The sequence below is a fragment of the Pelophylax lessonae genome, assembly GCF_965119305.1.
Source record: "Pelophylax lessonae genome assembly, chromosome: 4".
Lineage (NCBI taxonomy): Eukaryota > Metazoa > Chordata > Amphibia > Anura > Ranidae > Pelophylax > Pelophylax lessonae.
The window spans coordinates 261,391,765-261,419,383 of record NC_138771.1 but is presented as its reverse complement, the minus strand read 5'-3'; the positions used below and the strand labels follow the sequence as shown (position 1 = coordinate 261,419,383).

Genomic DNA, 27,619 nt, shown 5'->3' with positions numbered 1-27,619 from the left:
TGGATACACCTGTCAGATCTATCTTAAAGAATGTACTTTTCCCAGGAAGCTATTTTTCCCCCGAGAAAATTCTTGGGCCAGGAGTCTCTATTTACCACGTAGACATAGACATTAAAGTATAACTAAAGGCAAAACTTTTTTTAGTTTTGGACAGAACGGAGAGTGATTAGAATGCTTGTCAGTTTTATTGTTGTCTGTGTCCCCATTAAGGAGATTCAGCCTCTCTATTTGTCCCGTTTACCATAATCATTGAAAGTGAAAGTAAAAGAAAATACCAAATTTGAGTTGTCCCCAAGTAATAGAGGGGAAATCTTCCAATGGGGACACTAGTCCTGGTGATCTGGGGATCCCCAAGGAATTCCCTTAATTTGCAGGGATTTCCTCCCACTTCCTGTTTGGCTATGGGACAGGAAGTGAAGGTAAATCTCTGTAATGGGACACAGAAGGCAAAAAAGAAAAAAAAATTGACAGGTTATAACTCTCTTTCTCTATCCAAAAGGAAAAAAAGAGTTCTACTTTAATGCTTGTGTGTTTGGTATATTCCAAAAAAAAATTTTCAATCTTAACATCGAGCCAAGCATGCATGATGCTGCTGCTGTCTGATGTTTTTTGCAAGCTTTAATTCTTTTAGTTAAATCATTTAAATGTAGATATTAAACGTGGCTCGCTTTCAGACACCCAAATAACTTTCCTTTTACACCAATCGCCTATAAAATACTATAGTTTTTTTCTTTTATCAGGTGCTAAATGTTTTATTTCATATAAGTATGTTTTATTTTACAGTGCAAAATCATTACTCTTCATATAAGACTTATGCCAGTGTTTGGTCGAGTCCCACCAACAGTTTATGGATATCTACTCTTGGATCCAAATGGCATTGCTGCATATAGTAATCAGATTACTATGCCTGTGTTTAGGTGAGGTTACCTATAAAATCTATTCTGTTGTTGGGACTCGAGGACAAGATTGAGAACATCATACCGGGATTTTAATACAGTATTTGTGTTTGCACACTTTAACATTTTTTTAGATGTTATTGGCAGGAAGACAATACAGGATCCCCATACAGTGTATTAAAAGTATCACAATGTGTCAAGGAATCCTGGTTTGATATTCATCTTTAACAAAATTGTTACTTAGACAAACAGAGACTGTCTAGTTTACTGAAATCTTATTTTAATTGACTTAATGGCTAACTTAACTTAAGGGTGGAATTATAAACCTACTAAACCACAGGCAGCTGATCATGGATGCTGAGTATTGTCTTCTGAGAACTCGTACAATGAGCATTATTTTCCTGGTAGCAATAAAACACCCTCTGCTGGGATTATGTGACATGGCATTTATCGTCTCTTTTCTCTCTTTAGAGATCTGAACTACAACAACCTAGATGAATTTCCTGCTGCTATAAAAACTCTTAGGAACCTTAAAGAACTGTAAGTGAAGCAAATGCTGAATGCTGCAACATGTGTGCTAGTAGTGAACCCTAAAAAATGTACTGCACTTTTAGGGATTTAAATCTGTTTTTGAACGGATTAATTTTCCAATATTTAGAGAAATCCAAATGGCTAGCACTGATGAATGCTAGCTTCAAAAAACATTACTGCCATTGTTATTTGAATATACTTCGTTAAGTCAGGTCTTAATGCATGTTTTTAGCACTATCATTAGTGTGGGTCTCAGTCCACCTTTGATAAACTAAAATGCAAAGGCCTTAGTTTCATAACTTAAATAAAAAAAGGTGTGGCTACAATGAAAAAAAAAAAGAAACATCATAAAAATAATGTATAGAAAACAATTTAATTGAAATTTCAATTTGTTTTAAAAAACAATTAAACAATAAACATAAATCGCAGTATTAGTAATGAAAGGTATACTAATGGTAATAAAATATATCCAAAGATAATTTTTTTAGTTTTGGAAAGTACAGAAAAGGGTTGAAACCCCATCGGTTCTTTTTTTTTTTTTTTCTGACCCAGAGAAACAAAAGGAAATCTCTCCACAATGTGTGAAGGCTTCAGTGACGACTTACAATTTTATATTTTTCTGAGTTTCTGTCCCGTTGCCAAGGGCCGGCGCTACAAATAAAGAGGGCAAATCGCCCCAGCATAGACACAGAAGGCAAAAAAAAAAAAAAAAAACAGACAATGGTGCTTATCCTCCCCTAATCTATCCAAATCCAAAAAAGAAAAGTTTGGCTTTAGATGCACTTTCGATACATGGTATTCCTAAAGTGCACACGAAAATTAAGTGATTTATAATGTGCGGCACACAGGAAAACAGTGCTCATCAACAGTGTGACAACACCTGCACCCTGTCCCCAGTAAGCATGCAAAACACAAGCGACCCCCAAAAGGTTCATAACGTGACATCACATTACAGGGAGATATGAAGGTAGTGTAACAGAATCACCTAATTTGTCTAGAAGCAGTAAAAATAAAACAGGGTAAATAGAAATGGTGGTAATAACAGGACAGGATAACTGAAAAAGTAAAATTACGTAAATGGACAAAAAGAAAACAGAAAACATGGCCTGAAGGGAAAAATATAGATGAAAATATGTACAGTAGTACATGAGAAGATACATTAAGTCATGGAAAAAGAGAGGTATTATCGACATTCACACCTGACGACTTGAAAGTTTTCATCTTCCGTATTGTGTTTGTTTTGCATTTTGAAGTGCATTTACTTGGTGTTTTCAAAATTAAAGGAGAAACAAAATTTACTTGAAATGCCAATCCAATACTCTGTAAGCGCTTGTAATACAATTCCGTACACGTTCACTGTTCAGTTTTTAGGTAGTATGCACTGAACAAAAAAAAGTTCTGCTGCTTCCTAAATGCACTTTGTTACGACACAGTAAGGAATGAAGAAATTCTCAGTTTAGAATATATTGGAATTGTGGTGTGTTTCAGATGCTTTCTTCAAATATAATATGGATGCAGAATTTAGCCAGAATGTAATACCTTTAGAAAAACTTGCAACTGCAGTAGAATTGTTATCTTTAACATTTTTTTAATCATATTTATTCGTAGATATATTTCTTTTTCTTTATTTCAGGGGCTTTCACAGCAACAATATCAGGTCAATCCCAGAACATGCGTTTATTGGCAACCCATCACTAATCACTATGTAAGTTTACAATTCTTTATAGCAATGTGAATATTTTTAATGATATTACATATACATTTTTTAAATTATTGCGCATTATAAAATCTGTGGTCTACCAGCTATTGTATAAATATTTTATTGCTGAAATTTTAATTGTTAAAATGAACTGAATGACATGGAATCAGCCTGAAAAATCTTCAAATCTTCAAATTACAACATTTTTGATTCTCCTAAACATATGTTGAGTATTTGTCTCTTCTAAGAAAAAGAAAATTGCTCAGTTTTCAGATTTACATGGCTCTCTACAGATCAGACAAATATAAATGCAGATATTCAAGAGAATTTATTGATGAATCAACAATTCTTGTGATTTTTATTGTTTCTAGTTGTGTACAGATATTGCCTTTCAGAGGTGCATCCCTGCTTCTGTACAACAGTTTTATAATACTACTAACACTAACAAGTAAAGTAATGAATATAAATAACATAAGTAAGGCTGGCCGTATAATTTTGTTTGATCAGTCAATGGGCAGACGAAAAACAAAATGGAATGGATTTCCCTATATATTTTTATGACACTAATAACACATAACAAGTAAATTAATGAATATTAATAACATAAGGAAGTCTGGCCTCATCATTTTTTTCGATCAGTCAATGGGCTGATGAAAAAAAAAAAAATTAACAGATTTACCTATCCACACAAGCGAGGTGGATGGGAGGAATCCTTCCCGCTGTGACATTGTATCCTGAGAGCGGGATTCCCCCGCTATTGGAATACACTGATCAGCAGCTGCAGCCATTTGGTTTCAGCCAGCTGATCAAAAAATGTTTTACAACCGTCTTGTTTGAGAGAAGTTTATATTTAGATTGACTTCTGTCGAGCAGGAACAGCCATACTTGGATTGAAATTCACCAGTCCCTGCATAAGCAGATGAATTTTGATCTACGGGCGAAGTTAATCTAAGGGCAGCTTAGGTCTTCTACCATTGATTCCAATCCATTGATGGAAGTAGAGTATAGTGTAAAAAGAAGTAGGAAATAAAATTGACATGTCCCAGCCTGACATAATCCCATCATAAATAAGCCGTAAACTATGAATGAAGAGTACTGAGGTAGTTGTTTTAAATAGTAAGAACCCTTAAATGACAAAAACAACGTTTACCTCAGTGTGGCTCTATAATCCTGTAACCAAAACCACATTTCACACTGGAATGATTGGACAATTGAGCAAGACATAAAACAGTTCACAGTGCTGGCAAATCAAAGAAGACAATTAAAATTCACATGCCAAATTGAACAAAACATTAAACATCTAACCCAAGGGTCAGAACACCCAAATATACAGTCTATCTCCTTTCGTAATATGAACATTCCTAAAAAAAAGTGTATTTGGCATTGATTAAATGACAGCAAGGTCTGGGCATTACCTCTAACAATGGGCATTTTTCAATTAACACCTAGTGAATGTCTGTTTTCTGAAACAGACATGAATAAAGCCAATTATGGTTAGTCACATCATAATTGGGTATAGTGGTTTTTCTGATGTTTCTCCGGTGATTGGTGATTATGTTAATTAACCACAGACATTGCCGTTCCCATGCATATAATACAATGAGGAAGGTCCTAGAAATATGTATACATATGTATGCACTGGAAAAAGTAATGCATAGTTGAATGTTCTTACAGTGTTATTTCTATAGTTAGCATGTCAGCCATTTATTATATTTTTTCTCCCTTTTACAATAAAATCTTTTTATAGTGTAATTTTAGCCGAACTTAAGCTGGCCATAGATGATTTATTTTTATTTTTTTTGATCAGCCAGCCAGCTGTTTAAAATAAAACAAATGGATTCCCCCATCCATACATTCGAAGTGGATGTGGTAATTCTCCCCACTGCACTATTGTATTCTGACAACAGGACTTCTTCCAATCAAGAGGAGTTGATTACTACATCAACTCCTCTCAACTTCCCAAATAGGAACAGCTGTAGATGGATAGATTATCCTTCTCAAACATACTGAATTTTGATCCACCTATGGCCAGCTTAAGTCTTAATATAGTGTCCTACCTGATAGCTTTTTAGTCTTTGATGAACCAACATCAGCATTTCAGTTTCATTTTTATTATATTTATTTAATGCACAGATAGTATTTTTTTTTGGTTTACGATATATATATATATATATATATATATATATATATATATTGTTTACAATTCTTTACAACGTATACTGAACCCTGCTCATTGCCAGTTCAGGCAGCTATGAATCTTCCAATGCTTTTTTGAGGCATGAAGAGTAAATTGAGTTACCCAGAGAAAACCCATAAAAACATGAGGAAAACACATTAATTCCATGCAGATAAGAAAGCACTAAAAAAAAAAAGCAAGCAACTTTTTCATTCTACTTTAGGAGGGTTTTTTATAATGTAGGAAAAATGAAAACATTTTTTATAAAAGTTTATTAAAACTTGTATTTAGATTGCAATACCTTTCTGGTGGGCTATTCCAAATTTCTAGATCTCCAAGTTTGCAGTGTTTTGAGTAAGAAACCTTTGTGGCTTTGTATGGATTCCACATACAGTAGTAATTCAAATAGAAGGAAATCAGAACAAAACCAGAGATGATACCATTAGTAAACACTCAGGGGTTTATTTAAAATTAGACAGGGAAAAACTAGTCACAATTCTTCAAAAAGAAACCAATCAGCTTCCAGGTTTTATTGCTAAAGCTTAATAAATAAGCTTATGATAGAAGCTAAATGGTTTCTCTGAAGAAGTGTGACTAATTTTGCCCTCTCTAGCTTTAGTAAATAAACCCCTTACTCTTCACTTTCCATTTTATGGGGACAAGAATAATATTTGGTGACTATGGGCAGCATTTTGTTTTTCGCATTTACTTACTTATTTCTAATTATACTGCCTCATATTTGCATAATTGTGCAGTTGAGGCTTCTATAAGGCTTCTATATGGCCACCCAATGCAATACATGACTCAAAAGAGTCCTCCCTGTGCTAAGTAAATATCTGACACTTCAAAAAACTGTCACTACTGCTCATAACCCAGTGATCAAAATATATAGATAACCATAACACAGCGCTAAAGACAGTACATCTCACCAAACATATATACCTGATAAACAAAAACTGAAATTAATGGATTCATCAATCTGTGTACATGACCTATTAAAGTGAATTGATATTCCCACAAATGGGAAAAACGATTAAACAAAAAAGGTTTTTAAAATTATTGTGAAATAATATTAAATTAGTTAAAAAAAAATATTTTTAAGCAAGTGTCAAGTGAAACTTTGTGAATAGTGCTCATTAATTCATAGCATCCATGTGACTTTCGTGTGAGGGGAATCTCTATTTCACGCCCCCCGAAGTGAATTCACTTACCAGAAAAAATGGACCCCTGGGCAATACTGCATAGGGCGTCTAATCAAGCTTGTGACTGGTAAGTGTGGAAGATGGGGCTCCTTGAATGTCTCCTGCTTCCCAATACTTGGCATGGAAAGACAAAGAAGATCCCAATAGTGCAGTATGTTCAATACTTTTATTAAATAAATTCAAGAAAAATATGCACTTACAATGTAACAGATGTTCATAGGCATGAAGATTAATTGTTTAAAAACTCCTGGAGGCTGGTTAAACGGCAGTACCATATGCTCACCATAGAAGAAAGCGGCGTGCATTCCAGCGCACTTCCGCTTGCGTTCCAATAGCCCGGAAGTGACGTTGCTGTAAAGCAGGTGTCTTCAAACTATGGCCCTCCAGTTGTTCGGGAACTACAATTCCCTTCATGCCTAGTCATGTCTGTGAATGTCAGAATTTTACTATGCCTCATGGGATGTGTAGTTCCGCAACAGCTGGAGGGCCGTAGTTTGAGGAGCCCTGCTGTAAAGCCTGGAATCTCATCAAGTTGAGGCTTCTGTATTCGTAATGCAAAGGTTTACCAGTGCAGTTCAGGTGTCATTTTGTAATAAATTAAGCAGAATTCCAAAGCGCAGCCAGCACGAAAGGTGAGTATTGCCTCTGTTTTTTACAGGTATGTGCTTGCTTCATAAACTTTATTGATATGACCAGGTTGCTTTAAATGATGCGGCATGATCTTTTGGTTTTTAGTTCCAACTTTTTCTTGGTTGTCTCATAGGGGTTGATTTACTAAAACTGGAGAGTGCAAAATCTGGTGCAGCTCTGCATAGTAGCCAATCAGCTTCTAACTTCAGCTTGTTGCATTAAGCTTTGAAAAAAAAAAAAAAACATGGAAGCTGATTGGTTTCTATGCAAAGCTGCACCAAAATATTCACTTTTCAATTTTAGTAAATCAACCTCATAGTGTACTAAATATGCTTAACCTATATGATACTTTTTAATGATTTATGAAAATGTCAGAATCTACAGAAGGATTCATTGGCAATAGCTGCTATTACCTAAACTCTATTATTGTGAAAGGAATGTTTTGCAGTGAAAGGAGATTTAGTATAATTACAGATACAATTATTTGTGTGATTTAATTGGGGTTTCATTCTGTTTTTTTTTTTGCAGACATTTCTATGACAACCCAATTCAGCATGTTGGAAGATCTGCATTTCAGCACTTGCCTGAGCTCAGGACTCTGTGAGTTTTTAGGACAATATAAAATAAATAGCTGTAAATGTAACATACACGTCTGTCAGGAATGTCTCTCTCTAGACAAAGATCACCTCCCACATAACCAGGATGTCCGTGTATAGATAACAAGTAGAATGAAATAAAGTCTGCTTACTGTTGTCTGAGGAAAGAAAAGGGTGGTGAAAAAAAGGCTAGGAACCTTAGTAAGAAATGAATTACAAAATATATTTTATGTTTTTTTTTTTTTTTTCACAGACTGTAAACACTTCTACCTCTTCTTTTTGTTATAATAGCTATTTAAGAGAAGATTTTACATTTCCATAATAGGCGTGTTTATTTGGTGATAACCTTATTACTTCTGATAAGAAAATTAAACATACATTGTTTTTTTTTTTTTTAACTAGTTGTTCTTTTGTCATTGTCTTTTTTCCAAAAATGATTTTATTTCTATGGAAACTATAGACTAAAAGACAAAAAAATACATTTTAAAAATGTGTTTTCTTGTGTGTGAGAGTTTTAAGGTAGTCTTGCTGTGAATAAAAAAGTATAATGTTATATTTTTTTCCAATTGATAAGGACATTAAATAATGTCTCTAGTACAAAAACCAGGAAAAGGGTAATTTTTTTAATTCTCGCACATTTTCTTGTTTTTTTGCACTGAACAAAGTAACAAATAAAACTGAAAATGAAAATAAATAAATAAATCAGCTTAAAAAATCATAGCGAAGAGGACAGGGGGAAGAAGGAATTATTAGGGCTGATTGGGGTTAACTAAGGGTTAAATAGAAATACATTTTATTAAAATAAAAATAAAAAATGTAAGGTTTCTTGTTGTCATATGCAGATCACGGCTTTGATTTACATAGAAATGAAATAGCAAATACAATGAAACAATATATTCATTCCGTTTATTTACACAGTGACTCTTGCAGACTAGTATAATTTTACACAGCAGCTGCTGCAATTCGACAGCTGCTTCTGTTGTGTATGAATTATTGGCTGTCATTTTGTCCAATAATTTCCAGTATTAGCAGCAGGGCATGTGATTTCAAAGGAAGAGGACCTGGATGTAAGAAATGTATCCTAAAAAAACATTTGAAGTGTTTTAGGATGTATTTTAGAAATTATAATTCCTCAAGTGGTTAAATCAGACCTCTACCCCCCCCCCCCAAACCGAAAAATTCATGGTGCATGCCCAAAAATGCCATATAAGTCATTTATTAAGCATAACATTTTTGGTAAACTTGCATTTTTTTCCTTCTTCCCGGTTTTACTGAAGCACTAGTGACATACCCAGTGCTTCACAGGTGCACCCTGGGAGTCTATGTCACCAGTGCTTCAGGAAATCTCACCTGATCTTGCCCTTGTACCATACGATATTGGAAGGCTTGTACATTATTTGGCATGCAGCAGATCACATACAGCTATGCACCGAAAGAGATCTGGCATTTGCATCTGGTACAGCTAGGTATTGTTTAATAACAAGGTGCCCTAACTTCACACTGAACAGGCATGAGATCAGGAGCATTGTCATGGTGGTCTGTTAAAAGATTAAAACCCTAATGCATTTCAATTTCTGTCCCTTAATTTTTCGGAGGGCTCCTATTTTCGTGTGTAGGATCTTATATTGAAACCTTTACACTGGGTATTTGTGAGCAACAAATTCAACAGTAATTCATACTTCTATAGCTTTGTCTTGACATTTTCCATGCATTTAATATTGGTCAATAGACATTTAGAAGGCAACCTTAAAAAAGTTTGATAAACATGCAAATAGGCTAAGTTGGTGGGGGTTGGGGTTGGTAGGAAGAAGGTTTTTGGGGAGGTGAAATCCCCAGAGGTCAGGTTATGCCATGCCATTTGAAATTTTGAAATCTGAACTATGTTTTTGTACAACTCCATTTTGTTTTTATGTTTTATCTCCACTTCCAAACTCCGCCAAAATAAAGGTACCACACCCTTTGTCTTTCCGGATGTATACTTCTTTACATGTTATTGCTGTGGCCTTATGCAATGTACAGGTGCATCTCATAAAATTAGAATATCATCAAAATTTAATTTATTTCAGCAAATAATACGTTTATTCAGAACTCATTTTCAGAGATACTGAATTTTGGGATTTCTCTAGCTGTAAGCCATAATCAACAGCAAGAAAGAAATGCTTGAAATATATCACTCTGTAACACATCTATATAAAATATGAGTTTTACTTTTTGAAATTAATTACTGAAATAAATTAACTTTTTAATGATATTCTGATTTTATGAGATGCACCTGTATATAAATCTTGTTTGTGTTGACCAAGCTTGTAGAGTTGATCCCCATAGATTTCACTAAAGGATGTAACTGTTGCAGTGGACCATGGGCAGGGGACATAGATAAGTACAATGGCAAGAAAAAGTATGTGAATCCCCGGAATGAATTGGTTTTCTGCAGTAATTTGCCATAAAATGTGATCTTATCCCAAATCACAGCAATAGACAAACACAATGTGCTTAAGCTGATATCACACAGTGTGTCTTTATTGAACATACCCATTAAGCATTCATAATGCTGGAGGAAAATGTAAGTGAACTCATAGATGGAGTCCAATTAATGAAATAAGTTTGGAGATGTGGTTTAGCAAATCCAAAGAGTGTACAAGTACACAGTACATACAGCGCTCCTAGGAGAAGTGCATAGTCCCTTGGTCCATTGGAACTTTCATCTGTATCTGTAGACCATCAACAGGGTAGAGATATGGAAGAGGCAACTGGATTGATGGATGGATGAACAGGAGAAGGAACCTAGACTGGAACCTCTGCAGCTCCCGCAGAAGATCTGGGTAGGTTCACCTCAATGTGGAAGAAAATGAATAACAGGGCGCTGGGGGTCAGTATCAAATTAAAAACACTTTATTAAAATAGGCAGCACACTTACATAGAAGTTAGCATGGAACACCTGGGACCAATCAGCTGTAATCATTGTGAGACTGTAGACATCACTGAGCAAAACAGAGACTGAGGATGACAGGGAGTCAGCCAGCTCCAAGTATGGGTATTGGCAGAAGCGTTCTAGGCTGCACACGAGGATGACAGCTGTCAAAATGCTGGATGGATGTCGGGAGCATCCCCAACTGATTACAATCGCTTGGTCCCAGGTGTTCCCTATCCATGCTGTTTCATGCTAACTTCTATGTAAGTGTGCTGCTGATTTTAATAAAGTGATTTCATTTGATACTGACCTCATCGCCCTTCATTTTCTTCCACATTGAGATGTGGTTTAGAGCTACTTTGTAAAAGATATTCAGACATTTTAAGAATGCTGTTTATAAGAAGCATTAGCTGATGTGAACCATGCCTTGCAAAAGGGAGCTCTCTGCAGCCTTACAATCAATAGTAGTTGATCTTCATAGGGCTGCAAAGTGGTACAAATCAATCTCAAAGGGCCATCCATCAGTCAACAGATAAGTTGTCTATAAATGGAGACAGTTTAGTATTGTGGCTACTCATCCTAGAAGTGGGCACCAACCAAGATGACTCCCAAGGCACAAAAGAGAATCCTCATTGAGATAAAGAAGAACCTACAAGTAACAGCTAAAGGCTTGAAGACATCACTGGAATTGGCAAACATCCCTGTTTGTGAGTCTACCTTAGGTAAGTCTTTAAACAGGCAGGGTGACCATGGAAGAACCAGGGCACTCTACAGTCTACACGACAGCCCCCCTGCCTTTTGAAAATATCAAATAAATTTCACTAAAATCATTATTAGAGGACACAAACACACCTTAACTTACAACATTCTTGGTAAATCTAAAATATAAAATGTTTTGAGTGAATAAATAAATCTCTCTGTGTAAATTAAGTCTTGGGGCTCATTCACAAAAGGGGCGCTGTGGCCTGTACAGTATGAATCAGCGTTTTTTTCTTCCTATTCATTCACAAACTTAAGCATACTAAATATAGTTTATTATGCTTCAGTCATGAATGAACACAGTGATTGATTGGTTCCAATCACACACTGTGTTCATTCAGAAAAGGAAAGGCCCGGCTTTCAGTTGCTGCAGGGGGAGCTACAGGGGATTATTTCCAGTAAATGCCGCCCCTCCTTCTGCCCTAGGCCCTGGGCAGAAGACCACAGAGAAAGCCACTGTTCTCCAAAAAAACATTGCTGTGTGCTTGAAGTTTGCCAAAGAGCACCTTAGCAAACCACAATGCTACTGGGAAAACGTTTTGCCTGATGAAACAAACTTGAATTGTTCAGGAAGAATACTCAGCACTATGTGTGGCACAAAAAGGTCACAGCTTACCAACATCAAAACATCATCCCAAAATAAATTTCCAAATTCACCTAAATATCCTATAGGATAATGTCAGGGCAGCTGAAGCTTAGTAGAAGTTGGGTGATTTAGCAGGACAATGACCCTAAGCATAAATCCACCAACAGACTGGCTTCAGAAAAAGAAAATGTGCCTTTGGGAGTGGCCGAGTCAGGACCCTATAGAGATGCTGTGGAATGACGTCAAAAGAGACATTTACACCAGACATCCCACAAATATGTCTGGGCTGAAGCAGTTTTGTAAAGAGGAATGGTCAAAACCTTGTGCTGATTGTTGTGTTTGTCTGATCCCTAGCTACCAAAACAGCTTGCTTGAAGTCATTGCTGACAAAGGAGGTTTGGTCAACTATTAACGCAAAGGATTCACTACTTTTTCCTGCAGCCTTGTGAATGTTTAATGGGTGTTTAATAATGACACAATATATTCAGATTGTTTGTGTGTTATCAGCTTAAGCACATTTTGTTTTTTATTGTTGTGACTTAGATGAGGATCAGATCCCCATTTTTATGGCAAAATCCTGCAGAAAACCAGTTAATTCCAAGGGACTCACATACGTATTTTGCCTCTGTTTACATCAGATAATGGGAAGAGTGGGATGGGGTCCTTATGTTTAGAGGCAAAAAAGCCAAGCACACTTTGTCTGAAAGTCCACTTTTTGCCTAATTCTCCTTTTTTTAAATATACCATTTTTTTCACCTTATTTATATGTCTTATTTCCAACAAATAATACATTGATAAATTTATGATAATAGCTTTGCTCTATATGTCTTAAGGTGTTAAGGCTTAGTTTACACTTAAGGTTGGGACACGGTAAAAATGTGTGGTTGAGCTGCATTTTTACAGACCCCCGAACTGTTTCTCCTTAAAGGGTTAGTTCATCTTTTCAGAAAAAAAGTAAAAAAGGTGAACTAACACTGTAACCCTTTCCAATCCTTCAGTCCCTGCTGTACTTACCTTTATGGGTGATGAGCTGTCATAGCTTACACAGCCGGTGTAGTGGTCCAGGAATTTTAAATCCCTGCTCTTCCCCCTCTTTCTGCATTGCTTCTAGGATAAATCAGAGCAGTGCTCTGTGCTAGTGCTGACCAATCAGAATCTCTCTGCTCTGTCCCAAAAGCCCTGCAGAAAGAAGAGCGCAAAGAGCAAACGCATCCCATTGAGCTGAATGGGGGCACCCCACAACCATGAAAATGGCCATTGAGGAGGCAATATAATGCCTCCCAACCACTTGTCAAACGCTCTCTGAAGAACAATCCAGTGCATCTTGGAAGAGCACTGGGTTTTTAGACATTATTAAGAGGATAGATACAATTTGTAGATTATGGCCTAATGTACTTGGACTTGTGTGAAATCTAAGGTTATTATATACAGGAGCACCTGTTTATTTATTTTCAAATGATAAAACCCTTGGTACACTGCTATCATCATCCAACATGAATATCTATTTTTGTGGATTTTTGGAATTTTTGATTTTGTTTATGGCAGCAAAACATTCTAAACTTTATTCAGCTTGCTTCTCAGCTTTAATCATCATGTTCATAAGAGTTTATGTTTGTAATAAAACTTACCAGCATACTATAGCCATTTTCATAAAAATATTTAACATGATTTGCCTTCATTTAGTTAGAGAATCAACACCTAAATTGATATACTTTTTTCTTGCTTGTAGAATTCTTAATGGAGCCTCTCAAATCACTGAGTTTCCTGATCTCACTGGAACCACAAGCCTGGAAAGTCTGTAAGTGCTTAGCAATTGTGTTCAATATTAGTGCCACTCTACAGTATATATGATGTCATTAAAATAGATTTATTTTTTTTTATTTTTCAGAACTTTGACGGGAGCACAACTGGTCAGTCTTCCCAATGTTATCTGTGATCAATTGCCTAATCTTCAAGTGTTGTAAGTGTTAATATGTACTGTTGTATCACTGAGCTGATTTTCTAGCAGATTAGAATGCTTTATAGCTGCCATCATCCAACATTTGTCTTGCTCATTCAGTGTTTACTTGGCAACAGATATGTCCAGCTATGACAGATCATTATTTTTCAGCAGTGCTCTTTGGCCACAAGTACTTTCTTTGCAGCATTTAGTTTTGGGCACTAAAGTTCTCATCTTTGTATGCTTAGTTTAGAGTTTAAATTTAAATGTTGAGAGATGTGGGTGTTAAGTATTAGAAATTGATTTTAGGTGGTAGCTTGGGTTGTTAAGGTTAGGTAGGAGTATAGATTTATGGTGTTCGATGAGGATAAATGTAAATAATAGGTGATATTTGAAAGGGCATGGGTGTTTATACCTAATTCAAATCTAGCATACCATCTTATATAGCATCCCTTGTTTAAATATAAAGAATTGACAATTTTCAAGGGAAAGAAATATTTCTACCAGAACCAACATAAGTTTCACAGAGGGCAGCTGACCTTAACTTCTAAAAGTAAAATAGGTGTAAATATCAGCTAACTGGGACTCCAGGCCTTTCTAAGGGCTATTTCAGATACAGTAGGAGTCTGGGGAGCGGTTAAAACAGCTGCGATTTTAACACTTTCTTGCTGCCCAAGGAAAAGATAAAAAAAGGTTGAGTAGTTAGTATTCATGATTATTAAAATGCATTCAGAAAATCATTATTAAAGGCAAAGTATTTGCTACCAATAAAAATATGAAATCATGTGAACCAGAACAGAGCTTGCTACGAAACTGACACTTGGTTTGATCTCATTGTTTGCTTGGCCGTTCATGTTGTGAGCACAGAGTCTTATGGGAGAAAGAGAGGGTCAGATTTCAGTGCACATTATCTGTACACTTTAGGAAAGAATTTAACAGTTTTTATTTTGCTGGAATATCTGCCCTACATTAAATCCTTCATCCAGCTCAGAGCATGCAATGTTTTAGCAGAGGGAGGGAGATCTTTTTATGGAATCTGTCTGAGCTTGTTAAGTTACGGTTCAAAGGTAGTGAATGGTCCAAGGAATATTGAGTGCAGCCATGAAAGGACAAAGTTTGCTCTATCTTCCAATTAATTAGAAGAGGGAAAGGCAGCAGCACAGGACTGAAGCACTGAACTACTGCTCATTTGCTGGAGGCATATTGTTTGTCTACAGCTCATTGTTTATGAAAATCATTGACTGCAAAAGTGTTTTCTACATACCATGACATTTTTTTTTCTGTACACAGTGCAGTCATATTGTCTGCTATTCACATTTCCAATTAGCATTCACTAAGGACAAAGATTCACTGGTGAGGACTGCCCAGTAATCTGGGCACGCAGTCACTCAGTATGTTCCCAGGCTTAGCTGGCTTTGCAATACTGAGATGGTGTTCCTCTACCTTACCTGTATCCTCAGACAAATCTCTCACATAATAATCCACAGTATGTCACTGGCTAGCTTTGCATTGGATTCAATTCTATTTTGAATTTCTTTCTAGTACTAGATGCACTATTTTGGCTTCGATGAATTACTGAGGGAGTAATGTAATATAGTTCAATGCATGCCAAACAAAAGCAAGCAGTCCAGTAACTGGTGATAAAGCAGGCACATGTTTTTATCCAATGGCTGGTACACACAATGAAATTATTGGAGGAAAGATTGTCCTTTTTTTTTGCATGCTAATCTCATAATAAAAATGAAGAATTTACTAAAGTTACAAAAATTCTCGTATGACAGAATAAAAAATCGTAATTGATGTAATGTGCTGTAGTGTATTTGTATTGCATTTTCGAACGACAACTGTAATGACTAAATGAAAATCGTGCGGAAAAATTTTCGCGCATGTCTAAACAGATAATATCAGATGAACTGTCATAATCGGCTTTCGAATGCTCTGTACTAACGATCAGATTATCGTACAGTCACTTAGAAAGCGGTATTTTTTGTATGATTTTCTGATCGTGTGTGCGGGGCTTTAGTAACATATAGCTGAGTGAAATCTGTCCAGAAAAATCCAAATGATAAAATACAGATAAAATATTTAATTCAGTGAGTAGTGTACACATTTTTCCCCAAGACCAAACAATGCCCTATACTAACTAAACTTTCTTTTCAATATCAATATCTTTATAGCAACTTTTTCCTCTTAAACATATGCTGTTCCTCCTGAATAGTGCTTTGTACATATATATCATCTTACTACATGTTTTTCACTTTTAATGAAGAAAAGCTACACACTGACCATCCAGAATGATGGATTTACATAGAAGAATGACTAGTGACAAGTTAAAGTGATTGTAAGTGATCACCTTGTAAAACAACCCATTCAGTTTAAAATAGAAATGAAAGGCAAAACATTGGTGTATAGATAAAAAAAAAATTATAAATACCTTTGTTTCCCTTTTTTTTATAAGTGATCACGTTCCCTCTTTTCTCAGTTACATAAGAGCTGGGGGAGGAGAAGCAATAGTAGACTTAGCTTGCCAGTGAATGGCTGTGCAGGGAGGGGGGGGGGGAGTTATCAGGACAAATTTGTAGCTATGCTGGGAACACTAAGTTCACAGCATAGCTACAGAACTGACCATGCTATGCTCTCCTGTCTTAATGTGGACAGTTTTTAAAAGGAAAGCAGAGGGACTAGCAGGAACCAGTGATTTTACACGAACAAAGCATTACAAAGAGAATAGGATACTTTTTCATACAAGTACATGATACAGCACATGTCAGGAATATGAAATGCTGGGGTAACAAAAACTATATAAAAAAACCCAAAAGCAAACATTTATTATTTTGCAGCTTACCATCTTCAATGTGATGGCTGCATTAGGCTTTCTTTCCTTTGTTTTCATCTGGTGATAAAACCAGTAAGGTTGTTGTTTTTGAACAAGGTCTCCTGCAAATGTAGCAGTTAGAGTTTTGAGATAAACCATTTACCACTGTCCACTGGGATACTTATAATGGTCAGCTGTTATTTATTTATGTAAAACCTTTATTTCAAAAGAAAAAAAACTGTTGCTGTAAATGCTTGAGTTTGGCTTCAATTTCTTAGTGTATTTAAATCTACTAGTACATCTAGCACTCCCCTCCCTCTAGATTGACAATGCTGCTATCCAAAAGTGGCCCGTTCTCCTTAATCCAGAATGGGGCACTCTAATATAGGTAGTGTGTTATTGGCCAGTTCACTAGGTGAAAACAGAGGGAAAAAAGCCTAAAAAAAATGCAGCCACCACATCTAAGGATTGGTAAACTGAAATATATTACATTTTTTATTTTGAGTTTAATATTGCTTTAAATGCAACCATAGAGATTACAACTGTGTCCATGTATAAAGTACATACATTGTTTAATAATAAGTAAAATGTTGCTTCTGCACATTCCTGGTTGGGCTTCCAATGTATTCTACAACACTGCCTCATTAGGTGCAGAATAAGAAGTTTCTGATTTAAACCATGTTTCTTTATCATTCATTAAGGGGTACAGATAGATATTCATATTTTAGATATTTGGGCTACATTGGCACCTTCAGGAAGCTTGGACACTGACGAACAAAAAACATTAAACAAGCCACACCTCCAAGCATCGTGCCTCACTTTTTTGTGTCCAAAGAGGCTGAACACCTTTTTCTCAGCCTTGCTGAGAAAAAATGTTACCTATATTTTACCCAAAAAATTTTTTTCGCTTTTTTATCTAATTTTCTTCTTCAGTTAAGATACTCTGTACGCTGTGAATACTTTTCTTCAGTAACTTAAATCAGGTCTTCTACAACAATGGAATGTGACCTTTGGACCCTGGCCTCTGTGTTGTGGTGCTTTTCCACACCTCTTTCTACTGTGTTAGCCTCTGAGCAATTTCCAGGTCCAGAGCTGTAGGACATCCTCTGGTGTGCTCCAATCTCTCAAGACTCATGTGAGTAAGGCCAGTCTGGAGCACCAGGAGCTACCTCACAGTTGGTACCATTGGGTGCCTTCTTAAATTGGATGCCAACAGCATCTTACAGCAGTAATGGTTAAAGCATAGGGAACTGAGTGCTGATCTCTTCTGCTAGGTGGAGTATGATTGCATGCTCTGCATTTATCCTTTGGTCTTTGTAACCTAGAGCAAGTGGCTTACAGCTGCTGCTCTTGCCTTGAATAAATGTGCTGATCCACCGTTCTCCGGTCTCATTACACTGCCCATCTTTTGTGACTTGGTCACCTTCGGCCATCTACAAACCTCAGCATCAGCTGTCTGGGTTTGTGAGTAAATAATGCCCTGCCTCTCTTTTGTTGTTCACTGTCATGCCAAGCAACATACACTGGCCTGCCTCGCTGCAATGGGTGACAGCAGCTTATACGCCTTCATTGTAAATAGGGGCGATTTTTCAGTGTCCGCAGAGGGGATCGATACTAGCAACATATATTGTGGGACCCCTATTACTATGAGGTCATCGCCATTGGAGTCTTATATAGCTCTGCAGCATAAGGCTGGGGTCTCTCATGTATCCAGAAGACTTTTAATATCAACTTCATATTTGCTATTGGTTTGTGCACAATTAATGTAATAACCTGCTTGTAGAGGTTCTAACAGTGCTTTGGTGCCTTACACAACAAAATCCACTTCTTGCCCTATTGGACCTCCACCTCTAAGTGTGTCTGAGGCTGCTATTACTATCTCTGATTCACAGCCTTCTCCTGAAGAACCTGTTTTTCATTAATTTCCATATGGCCCAGCTTTGCAAGGACCCTTCATACTTTGATGCTGTGTGCTCCAACCTGCAATTGTAGGACCATTTCGTGGAAGCCTTTTTCCATTATCCTAGGCTGCACTGCTTGTGAAGCTGGGCTTTTTCAAGAACCAAAATATGTTGGTTTAAAAATTTTAAAATAAAACATGATATATTTTAAACAAAATATGTGTTTTTTGGCACCTTGAAAATCTAACTTTTCCATTTCATCCATGTTTTGCTTATTAAGGGATGTGGTCCCTATAGCTCTCTCTAGCAAGTTTTCTACTTGTCCAGAATATAAAGGAGAATCTTTAAATGTGGACACTTGTCTCTGTTATTGGCTGCCTAAAAAGATATTTCCTTATACTTTGGAGAGATTTCTTCTAACTTTAGAACAAAAAAAGTTGTGACATTTGATTGAGTTAAGACTGTAAAAGGTTAATGTAAATTTGTCTCCTTTTTATATTTTTTGACATATTTCTCCTTCAGTACTCATATTATTTCTTACTGTATGTACATGCACACCTACTCAAAAATAGAAAATCAGTTTGGAGAGGGCACTGGCAGGTTCATTTACAGTTTATAATAATATTCTGAGCACAGAAAATATCAAGGGCAATGTGACACATTGCTCAGCACTGCAGGAAAAGAAGCCACTGGGTGCATGAACCTGCCCTTTTGTGATACGCTATGATTGGCTTGCCAAATGTACAATTTTGTACTACATTAGTTATTCAGTTACCTACCAAAACAATGAAACTATTTTCTGAGATTATAGTTCATCATGTTACTAGTAGTATAAACTACGACCTGTAGATAAGTCACTTTATACTCTGGAACTGGAAAGAAGAAAGAGAGTACAGTATGTGCATCTATCATTACAAATGGCATTTGATAAGAATGAGACATGCATGAGTTAGCTGGAAACTCTCAGTCTGCGCACTGGTTTATTTTCTTTTATAATGCTCCAGGGGAAAAAAAAAATAATTTATGATGGCAGCTATTAGATCATGGTGAATATATTTGATGTTTTTCCATTTGACATTTGGTGTATTAACACTGATTGCAATTTATTGCTTTATTACCACTGTGAGTGCTGTAAACCATCCACAAATATTCTGCGCACATTTTTTTGTTTGTTTGAAGGGGAAAACAGTGGTAGTTATAGACTCTTCTTCTTGTTTCGTCTGTAACGTTGTTCCATTTGCAATGGGCAGGATCCAAGTTGATGTTCTAAATATGAAAAAAACCTTCACACTGAAATGTTGGGCACATTGTGATACTAGCTAAGCCAACAATGTGGAACATTTACAAGGGGAAAATTATTAGGTGCAGATTCAGATTATATTTATTATATTCATTAATTCACTCTGTTATTAGCGTTTGGACGTTTACCATCACGCTGTTGATAGAAGTTTGTCTATCTCCATAAACACTTAGGAAGATTAGTAAAAAATACAGGCAGAATAACTACATCACAAGATTTTCTTTTTCCATTGTTTGTCTACTTTCCAGATGTCATGTTTTATGAACATACCTTGTTATTCCCTAATGTTCCATTTTATAGTATTGGATAAGGAAAATTCAAACCCTTCCAGAAAGTATTGTATTTAGCAATTATACTTGCAAGTAGCATACAAAACAGAGCTAAAGCTAGCCATAGACAGGCAAATCTCCTAGAAAATTACAATAGAAGCATTTCATTAAAATTATCATTAGGCACACGGTGCTAAGTCATTTTTTCCTGCTCCTGCCATTCTTCATTTGACATGGGTGAAAAAAAATGTTCATTTCTTGTACAAAAAGTATTCATTAAATGATTGGAAAGTGAGAATTTCAGTCATGCTAGAAAGTCTATTCAAGGTACTTGGTTCTCAGAGTAGCATTGTGTCCTAAGTTGCCAAGTTAACTCTATCTCACATTGTTTATATGGTGATTATTGCCTAGTGGATAGCCAACTAAAGTCAATTGTAAAGTCAAAAACTTGTTAAAATTTGACGAGTTATGTTGGTTTCAAAATCCATGAACGATGACTGCATGTTGGAGTATCTCACAATAAGGTCAAACCATAGGAAACATAACTTAATGGCTCAATGTCACTCACTCAGACATAGAAAATACAATAGCTTGTCAGAACTTTGAAACAATGGCATATGTATTTGCACTTTTCAAAAAAAATGGCGTACGGTTCAAATTGAAAAATGCTGCACACAGAGGTGGAGCTATATAGGGCAGCAAGAGGTGCTATTGCAAAAGACTAATCACTGGCTGATATGGGGCCTCTATCATTATTATTGTTCTTGCAGAGGCTGCAAAAAAAGTCTCCAGCCACCAAGGCAAACTGTTATACCACACATGTTTGTAACTAAGGCATACACAAGGTTTATTTGTCTTTGTATATTCCATTTCCTACATGGGTTAACGTTTTTTATGTACATATTACACTATATAAAATGTAGATCTATGTTTGAATTAAAAAAAAAAAAATGCAGGTAATCATGAAGCAATACACTAACGTTTACATTATTCACCTGAAACCATTCACTGATATGACAACTGAGTGTAGTTATTGAGCATGTCCAATGTAAACGCAGTCCAGATGTGTGTTAAATTGTTACCTGGCTCATGTCCAGTCTCCTAAAACTATGATTAATTGGGAATACCGATATTTATTTATTTGCTATAGTAAATTTTCTGTGATGCAAGGTAGCATTAGAGCACTTAAGGGGAAATGTAATACTCTTTGAAGATGCCGATGAAGCACAGAATGCTTTTCACCTAAGTCAGTGGGAGTTTCTGCTGGATGGGATTTCATTGGCTGCTTTTCATTTCTCTGTATTGAATTACCAACTTGAATTTCACTTCTTTATAGATTAGCATACCAAGAGACACTTTTTTTATATTGTATATTCATTTTTAATAACTGCTTTACACATCCTAATGTCTGCATAAACGTTTAAATGTGCTAAATTTTAAAAATATACAAACATTTTAACCAAAAATGCTTGGTAGCTATGTATGAGTTTGTGTAAGTAAGCACAAGTTAAATATATAAAAGTATTCATGCTTAAACAGGACAGTACAATTAAGACAGATGGTTATTAAGGTTATTAAGCCCTGCAAGATTATTTGAGATTATTTCAGATAAGTAGGGTACATTTTTAAATGTAGAGTATGTTAAAATTCTAAAATATAAAGTATTTATAATATATTTATATTAATTGAATATGCTGTTTTCAGATAAAATAGGCAATACTGTGCACATCGTATAAGAATTTCCTGCATTCCAGTTTATTATAGTATTTACTTAAACAGCTTGCATTGTCAATTGGATGACTACAGGAATCCACTTGTATTATGGGCAGGGCTCTTACCACCCTTTAGTGCATTAACTTTAATTCAGAAAGCTTTAAAACAAGGACAAAAATCTTATAAGCTAGAGCCAGATCCTGCTCATTCTGCACCCCTCCTGTCTCCAGGGAAGTTGCTTGTAAGCTCAGCCAAACCATAAAGCATTTGGTGGGGCCCTGTAGACTCAGAGCCTGATGGCTTTGGAATCATGCTTGCACTTCCCAGTGCCCTTTGAAGTCTATGGGCAACCTTAAGGTGACCAAATTTGGATCCATGTATGAGCAGGTATGGTTGTACTGAAGTCAATCCATCAATCGACTTCGGTAAAACTAATCTGTCAGATTTTTTTATGCACAGGTGGCTGCTATAGTTGCAAGCATTGATCATTTTATTCCGACAGCTGGCAAACCTCCCAGTATCAGAGTAAAATAGCTCCAAAGGAGGGATTCCCTTACCAGCACTGAATGGGTTGATGGGGGAATAGGGAAACCATGGGTTGAAGAAAAGAAAATTGGGGAAAATATGGCCTGCCTAAGTCTTTGTTTATGATTTACTAGTCACATCTACAAACTTTTCTCTGTTTGTAATGGCACTGCAGTTAGTTCAGTTATCAGTCATAATACTACCACATATCCTGCTACTTATTTTGGTCTGGAGCTTCTACATGGCCCTGATTTGTTTCTTGGTTAAAAGGCATAATTCTTTTTTAGATCAGGAGAATGTCATTGATCTGTTTCATAAATTGACAACATGTCATGCTCATGCTGATGTTCAAAGCTTTTAAACTATTGGCATGTTTTAGCTATGCTTTCAGTTTTACAATTAACTAATAATGCTTTCCTCTTTGTACTTCCACACACTGTTTATTTTTTCAGAGACTTGTCTTATAATCGTATCAAGGACTTGCCAAGCTTCTCTGGCTGTCAGAAACTTCAGAAGATGTGAGTATTTATTACATATGCAGGTGTTTTTTACTTAAGCCTTCTACACCATATCACTTCAAACATAACATGTTTAACCTCATTAATACTACAGTGTTTAGGTTAAAGGTGATCTGATGGTAGAGAAAGGTTTGTTACGGAATTTCATGCTTCTATAATCCGCTTATCATTTCTCCGTCATTTCAGAGATCTTCGTCATAATGAAATCAATGAAATCAGATCCATCACTTTTCAGCAGCTGATTGTCTTGCGATCCCTGTAAGTGCTCTGCAAATCCCCTGCTTGTTTGATCCCATTTTACTGTGCTGTTTAAAGAACTATAATTAAGAAGTAAACACAAAGAACTATATACTTTCTATGCAGTTCAAAAGATCAATTAAATTGGTGTAACTTGCACTGTGTAAAATGAGGGAGAGGGAAACCATGCAACTTGTCGTTATTCTGATCTATTTTTACATGGTGGAGATGCCACAAAACATCATACATATACATAAAATGTTAAAAAAAAACCTTCCAAAACAACAGAAGTCATTCTTCCTCATCCTACACACACACACACCCCAACAATAACACAGCTTATTCACTTCACTAGATTTGGAATAAGCTGTTAATGTAATAAACGGAATAATTGGATTTAATGGGACAGGCTGTGTCAGGTACTGTATCTATTATATGCACACATAGTATATTCTATTATACTGTCACTTTGTACAGCACTTGAAACTTTGGAGTACTGTTCCAGGAAAAAATGTTATGAGGTTCAAAATGGATAATACGCTTTGTTATGGTAGTTTTTAATTATCTGCTGCATTATCAAATCACAATCTGCCAGTGGTTTATGGAACATATTAATGTTACATTTCAGTAAACCTTTTGGAAAACTCATTCTAAATGTCTCTATTAGCTATAAACACTTTAGCAAAACAATTCATGGTCCTAATACATGTCACATGTATAATCTTGTTTTGTTATTTTGCAACCAGTGACTTGGCATGGAACAGAATAACGTACATTCACCCAACATCATTTTCCTCATTACCATCTCTCATCAAATTGTAAGCAATTTTAAAAGCATTTTGTTTTTCTGTCTTGTTGCATTCTGACTTGTAATTGTAAAGAATTTTAACTATCCATTACAGCCAGTGTTAATTTTGGCAGCAAATTTCAATTTAGTTTTAGTCTTAGTTTTTAACTAAAATGCCATTGTGGTTTTAGTCTAATTTTAGTCATTTTAGTCATCTGCAATTGTTTTAGTTTTAGTCATTTTTTAGTCTACTAAATCCGCAGTACATTTTAGTTAACTAAAATGCCCTAAAAATTGTAATGCATTATTTAGGCAATTCTCTAGAATTTCCAAACTTATTATAAAAATTCTAATATGTTAATATTCGTGGCATTAAGGTTTGAACAAATTCACAGATACAGATTTAGCCTCTCTGGATTGTTTAAAGAAGCCTGTAATGCTACACAGAGCTTTGGATGGGGGTCCGAGGAGGCCTGTAATGCACACAGTGCTCTAGAATGTGGTCTGAGGAGGCCTGTAATGCACACAGTGATTCTATCTTGTATATAACGAGTGTCCGTATTGTGTGATTATACAGCACTTTTGTAGCAGCAAAGTAGAAATTGTCCCTGACAGAGTTCTCATGCTTGTATAAGAGTATATGCATATATCAAGCAACCACTGCTGCTCAAGATCATTTATTGGCTTCTTGTCAGAAGGATTATGCACTTTAAGAGTTACAGGTACTGCAGTTCAAAGGGACTAGTGTTGAGTAGTACAATTCTTCTCTTTTAATGGGAAGAAAGCAATAATACCTGTGGTGGGAACATTATGTCATTTGGGGAGGTATTCTACCCTAATTTTTGTCTCTAGTTGCCACCCAATACTAGAATTGTCCTAAACTATAAGTCAGTTTAAATAGCACCAGTGTTATGCAAAAAATAGTAACCCTTAGTGAACAATTGACTATTAGTTCAATGTAGTTGGTTTTTATTGGCTTTTGGTTCTTTGTCATTTCGTTTTGATTGCCTGCCGTGGGGTTACTGCATGTATTTCCCTTATTAAATAAGACTGTAAGCATTAAAGTGATGACTTTCAGGTGAGCAGAAGTAGAAGAGAGCCACGTTTTAATTTTTTTGGAATTCTTTCCCTTTTAACCACTTAAGCCCCGGAGGATTTGGCTGCTAAAAGACCAGGGGGTATTTTGCGATTCGGCACTGCGTGACTTTAACGGACAATTGCGCGGACGTGCGACGTGGTACCTAAACGAATTTGACGTCCTTTTTTCCCCACAAATAGAGCTTTCTTTTGGTGGTATTTGATCACCTGTGCAATTTTTTGATCACGCGCTATAAACAAAAAAGAGCGCCAATTTTGCAAAAATAACAATATTTTTCACATTTTTTTATATGAAATTCCCCAAAAAAAAAAAGTAAAAATCAAAATTTTTTAACATTTTCGGCCAATTTGTTTTATGCTACATATGTTTGGTAAAAAAAACGCAAAAAGCGTATTTTGATTGGTTTGCGCAAAAGTTATCGCGTTTACTAACAAAGAGAAAGATTTTTGTCATTTTTGTTGTTTTTTTTTTTAACGCGTAATGGCGGCGATCTGCGATTTTTTTGCGGTACTGCGACATTGGGGCAGACAGATCGGACCCTTGACTGACATTTTTGACACTTTTGGGGTTACCAGTGACATTTCTACAGTAATCAGTGCTATATATATGCACTGTTACTGTAAAATTACACTGGCAGTGAAGGGGTTAACTTTATTTGAGAGGGAGGGGCTGTGTGTGTCCCTAGGGGCGTGATTCTAACTGTGATTGGCTGCGGCTTGAGCTGTAGGAACACTGATCAACGGTCCTACATAGTAGAACCGTATGTTCAGTGTTTCTACACAGGGGAGAATGACAGGCAGCTTGTTTACACAAGCTGCCTGCCTTTCTCCCTCTCCCCCGACGATCGCAGAGTGAGCGGCAGACATCGGGTCCGCCGGTCACACGCGCGGGGGGGCTCGCTCCCCAGAGCCTCACAGGCTAGTGACGTTCCGATACGTCACTCTGCCTGTGAGGGGCTGACCGCCGCAGTATATCTACTTGCGGCGGTCAGCAAGCGGTTAAAGGCAATAACCTCAATACAATACATACACTTCGAGAGGAGTGCAGCTTGTTAAAGTGTCATTAAACTCACATCATTAAATACTGTATTATATGCTGTTCAGTCAGGATGGGATTTATTTTCTGTACCCTGCAAAAAATTTGGTTGATCCTGATGTTCTCTGCCCCCTCCTCCTGTCCATGTCAGCTCGTACACATGCTCAGTTTTCTGTGTATATTCCACCCTAAGCATTTCCTTCCTTTCACATTTCAGCAGCCCATGTGACTGTATTCACAGTGGTAAATGACACACATGTGGATGTATACACAGTGGTAAATAACAGCCCACTGCCTCCCTCCTCCTCTTTTCCCACTAACCAGCAAAACACAATGGGGGTTGGGTATTACAGCTTAATTGATGGAGGCTTCACCTCCCTGTTATTCTAGGACAAAGGCTGGAGAGGCATGACACAGCTTGTGGCTTGCAGAAATCTGCCTACACCATGTTATTGGCAAAAAATAATAAAGCTTTATTTCAAATATACAGTATATTTGTATGACAGTTTATAAGGGTTTATTGATATTAATTATTTATTTATCCTCTGTATACCAAAGACTGTTTTTATATTTTAAACATGTGACCAGCAGCAGAGGATTAGAAGTTCCTCCTGCCACTGTTTACCTGCAGACAGGCTGGGAATGAGCTGGGTAATGTGACAGTTGTATATCGATTAGGAAAAAAGGCACTCAGATTTTTCATTAAAATAATTACAGTGGCAACATCCATATATAGAACAAGAAGGAATAATGTAAATTTATCAGTGTGTGTGTTTAGTATCACTTTAAGGTCACTTTATGCTTTTTCATATCTCTGATGAGAGGTGCATGGTCACTAGTCTCTAACTACACCACTTTACAATAAACAGAAAAATATAACCGAAAATCTTTCCCAAAGCAGTGACTTTTTTAAGAAGGTCATGCAAGGCTAGCTATTTGGCACTGGTTTGCAGAAATGTGAAAGTCCATTCAGCCTAGTCAGTTTCTATAGGCAATAATTCACAAAGTAAATTGACTCCAGTCATGCTTAAAATTCACCCAAGCTCACTGCTGTAATCATGCCATTTTTGTTTGGCGCACAGAGATGTAAAAGAGTACAGTCTAGGTACATGTATCAAAAAGCTGTCAGTCATGAAGACAAAAGCAAGGTATGCCAACCACATTCATTATCTGAACAGAAAGAGTTGTTTGGGGAAAGAAACCTATAGACAAGTGCTAGGCAATCATTTATTTCTTGGGAGCTGGCCTGCTACACATTTTATTTGATTAAATAAACAAGAACAAGTTTTATCTGTGTTTTGGAAAATTGTAGTAGAATCAGGACCTTCTATGAGTTATTATTTTAAAACAGAGCTAAGGCTGATCCCCACTTTCCACCTTTCTATCTTTCTTTCTCTTCCTCTCCCCTCTCTTTTTCCTTTCCTTCCTCTCTCTCCTCCCTCTCTTTTACCTCAATTTCTCCCCTTTCTTTCATCTCTCCCCCCTCTTCCCTGCC

At 36.4% G+C, this 27,619-nt stretch overlaps 1 protein-coding gene across 1 annotated transcript in view; it reads left to right on the top strand.

Annotated features, from left to right (window-relative positions):
* The window catches only part of LGR5 (leucine rich repeat containing G protein-coupled receptor 5), a 235,720-nt gene that overhangs the window by 184,944 nt on the left and 23,157 nt on the right, over window positions 1-27,619 (top strand). Inside the window, exons 7-14 of the mRNA XM_082252758.1 lie at window positions 1,368-1,436; window positions 3,061-3,132; window positions 7,663-7,734; window positions 13,716-13,784; window positions 13,875-13,946; window positions 22,901-22,966; window positions 23,153-23,224; window positions 23,950-24,021. Coding sequence (XP_082108884.1) covers window positions 1,368-1,436; window positions 3,061-3,132; window positions 7,663-7,734; window positions 13,716-13,784; window positions 13,875-13,946; window positions 22,901-22,966; window positions 23,153-23,224; window positions 23,950-24,021 — 564 coding nt within the window. The remainder of the gene's footprint in view (window positions 1-1,367; window positions 1,437-3,060; window positions 3,133-7,662; window positions 7,735-13,715; window positions 13,785-13,874; window positions 13,947-22,900; window positions 22,967-23,152; window positions 23,225-23,949; window positions 24,022-27,619) is intronic.